General features: G+C 47.3%; 1 protein-coding gene across 1 annotated transcript; it reads right to left on the reverse strand.

The window, feature by feature from the left end:
• Positions 1-218: 218 nt before the first annotated feature.
• On the reverse strand, positions 219-827 carry LOC310990577 (transmembrane protein 238). The gene has a single exon (XM_083978010.1). It carries the CDS (start codon positions 736-738, stop codon positions 226-228), a length of 513 nt encoding a protein of 170 aa, XP_083834136.1. The 5' UTR covers positions 739-827; the 3' UTR covers positions 219-225.
• Positions 828-2,932: the final 2,105 nt, after the last annotated feature.

The raw sequence follows: 2,932 nt of genomic DNA on the forward strand, positions 1-2,932 counted from the left end.
TGTTTGCACCTGACACCAAGACAAGTTCCTCGTGCTGTAAACTGACCTTTACTGCTCTTGGCAATAAAAACAGTTCTGTTTCTGATTAATGATGGACAGCTTTGAAAAAGACAAAGAAAAGAGGCCTAATCATTTAACATTTTAGTTTTCAAGTGCTTATCTCATTAGGCAACATGGGGGTTTGTTTTGGTTAACTTTCCATTCTGCCTCACCTGTCCAGCTGCTCTATGCAGGTAAGCTCTCTGTGGCGGTGTGTGGCATCTGGATCTCGCTCTCCGCCGCCGTGGACCCGCTGTCACTGTGCGGGATGTCCTCCTGCGGGTTAATAGTTGCCATCGCAACAGTCACCTGTCCCCCCGGCGGGGCGGCCGGCGGCCCTCGGCGGGCACCGGCACCGGCACCGGCCGCTGCTCCGCTCCTGCGGAACGAGCTCCTGATGCTGCCGGTCAGGCGGCTGGAGAAGCGCCGCACCGCGCCGCTGATGCCCTTGTCCTTCTTCAGCAGACCGACGTCATCCTCCAGCTCCGCCGGGGGGACCTCGATGTTCCCGGAGTACCAGAACACCCACCAGATGAGGCTGAGGAAGATGACGATGGCGCCCGCGTAGATGAGCAGGTCGTAGAAGAAGACGTTGACGAACACCCCGATGAGCAGGACCAGCAGACCCACGATGTCAAAGGCCACGGCGAGCCAGAAGCAGCACGCGCAGCGCCCCAGACCCCGGTAGGCCGGCTCCATGTCCACCTGACGCTCCCAGGTACGGCGCGGGACTCCGAAGACACGTCCAGGTCTCTGACAATAACCGATTCTTCACCCGGGACCTTTGGACCGAGGTGTTGAGTTTCAGAGAGGCTGTAAGGTGAGACAGGTAAGGCGCGCTCCCGCTCAGGTTGACCTGCTGAGGCTGAAGGGAGGGGCGTGCCCGCGGTGGGAGGGGCTGACTGCCTCACCTGCCAGGTAGGAGGTAGGTAGGGAGCATTCTGCCCTACAAAGGCACAGTGCTGCCAAACTGAGAAAAACTGCTTTTTGTGTTTTTCATTGTCAGGTTTAAGCATCAAATTATGAACAACTACCAAGTCTATAATTGATTAGATAAAGGTGGACTGAAGTAATGTAGCCTATTTTGTAGTTTGTCTTTCTGACCAACTTTGCCCTGGTTTTACTCCAATGGAATTATAGTCAATACATTACGGGTTAGGGAACTTTTCAAATAACACATTAGACTTCATCACAAATCATAATCTAGTCTGTTGCAAACAGTCTGAAAATTACATGTGGACTTCTTTACTGACTCACATTTGTAAAGGTCAGTAAACTTGGTCAGTATTAGACCTTGTAACACATTATGTCTGTTGTGATGGATTAATTGTGGCCTAATGTTCTGCTTGTATAAAATCAATATTTGACAAGACTAATGATGATTTTATTCCCTATTACTTTTTTTTTTTTACCTAGGCTACTAGATTCCTTCTGTATGGAGGGAGTGGACAGATGTTCAGGTGCTGAGCAGATGTTTCCCAGCTGGGTGGCCTACAGGTCGGCAACATCAACGTCCAAACACAAACACACACAAGACATTGGCTGTAGGCCACTTCCTGAAAGGGGTAGAGTTACACACACAATGGCACACACACAATGGCACACACACAATGGCACACACACACACACACACACACACAATGGCACACACACACACACACACACACACACACACACACACACACACACACACACACACACACACACACACACACACACACACACACACACACACACACACACACACACACAGTGTGTTCAGTAATAACAGAGTAATAAAACATAATGGTGGAATGTCAAACTGATATAGTTTCACTTGTCTGAACTGTGTGATGTAATGAAGATGACAACATTTGGTAACACTTTATAATAAGTAGCCTACACACTATTAAAGCAGAAGTAAGCGGAATATTTGTGTTAAAGGGACAACGAGGAGTTTTGGAAAAGCGAAGCGTTTTCACACTACATTTATGAGCCTCCGCGCGCACCGTAAAATTCTTTTGACCGGCGCAAGACGGACTCATGTTTTCATTCATCAAGAATTAAAGTCAGAGGTTCGAAGAGGTTCACATACCGTCGTAGTCCCGACCATAAACGGCGATTCAGCTGTGTTATTCTCATGACTCGTTGCGAAACCGAAAGTAAAAAACGCTGGTCGGCTCGACCAGCATCTCCGCCACCACTAATAATAACAAAATAACGATAGAGACAGAACGATATATTTATCGAAAATGGGCCCATTAACAAGTGTGGGTAGCGGAGATTCATCCACATTAACGTGAGACTTTTTTATAACCGAATAGAAACTCCTCGTTGTCCCTTTAATATAAGTCTTAAATAGTTATATCTTCCGACAGCAATCACTTATATAGAGTGTTTGGTCTGAAACACGGGTCTGTCAGTCACTCTGCTCTGCTGTAAGCCGAGGAGAAAACTTTCCTTGTATCCTACAACCTTTATCCAATGAGGAGAGAGAACGGCATAAAGGGGGCGGGGGCGGGGGACTGCTAACTCCATCGGCTGACAGGAAGTTAGCCAAAACCACCGGATCACTTACTTCTGCTTTAAGCATGAATAAATACTGAACTCTTCATTTATAATGCATGCATACTCATTAATAGGCCTATAGTAGTTTATAAATACAGTTAGTGCTTAGTAAAACATTTTTAACTGTATTTATAAACTACATTGAATTTTTGACCACTCGCAGGTGAAGTGAATAACTCTTCATCAGAGACGGCTGTGTGTGCTCCATCCAACAGACCAGCTACTGACGCTCAGACTGCTGAACAACTTCATGCTGCTTCTGATAGAAAGCTGTCAGAACACACAGTGCAGAGCAGTCTGTTGTGGGACCCGGACCAACACAATATGTCTGGTGAGGTCCTGGCTC

Source organism: Trachurus trachurus (genome assembly GCF_905171665.1).
Source record: "Trachurus trachurus genome assembly, chromosome: 8".
NCBI lineage: Eukaryota > Metazoa > Chordata > Actinopteri > Carangiformes > Carangidae > Trachurus > Trachurus trachurus.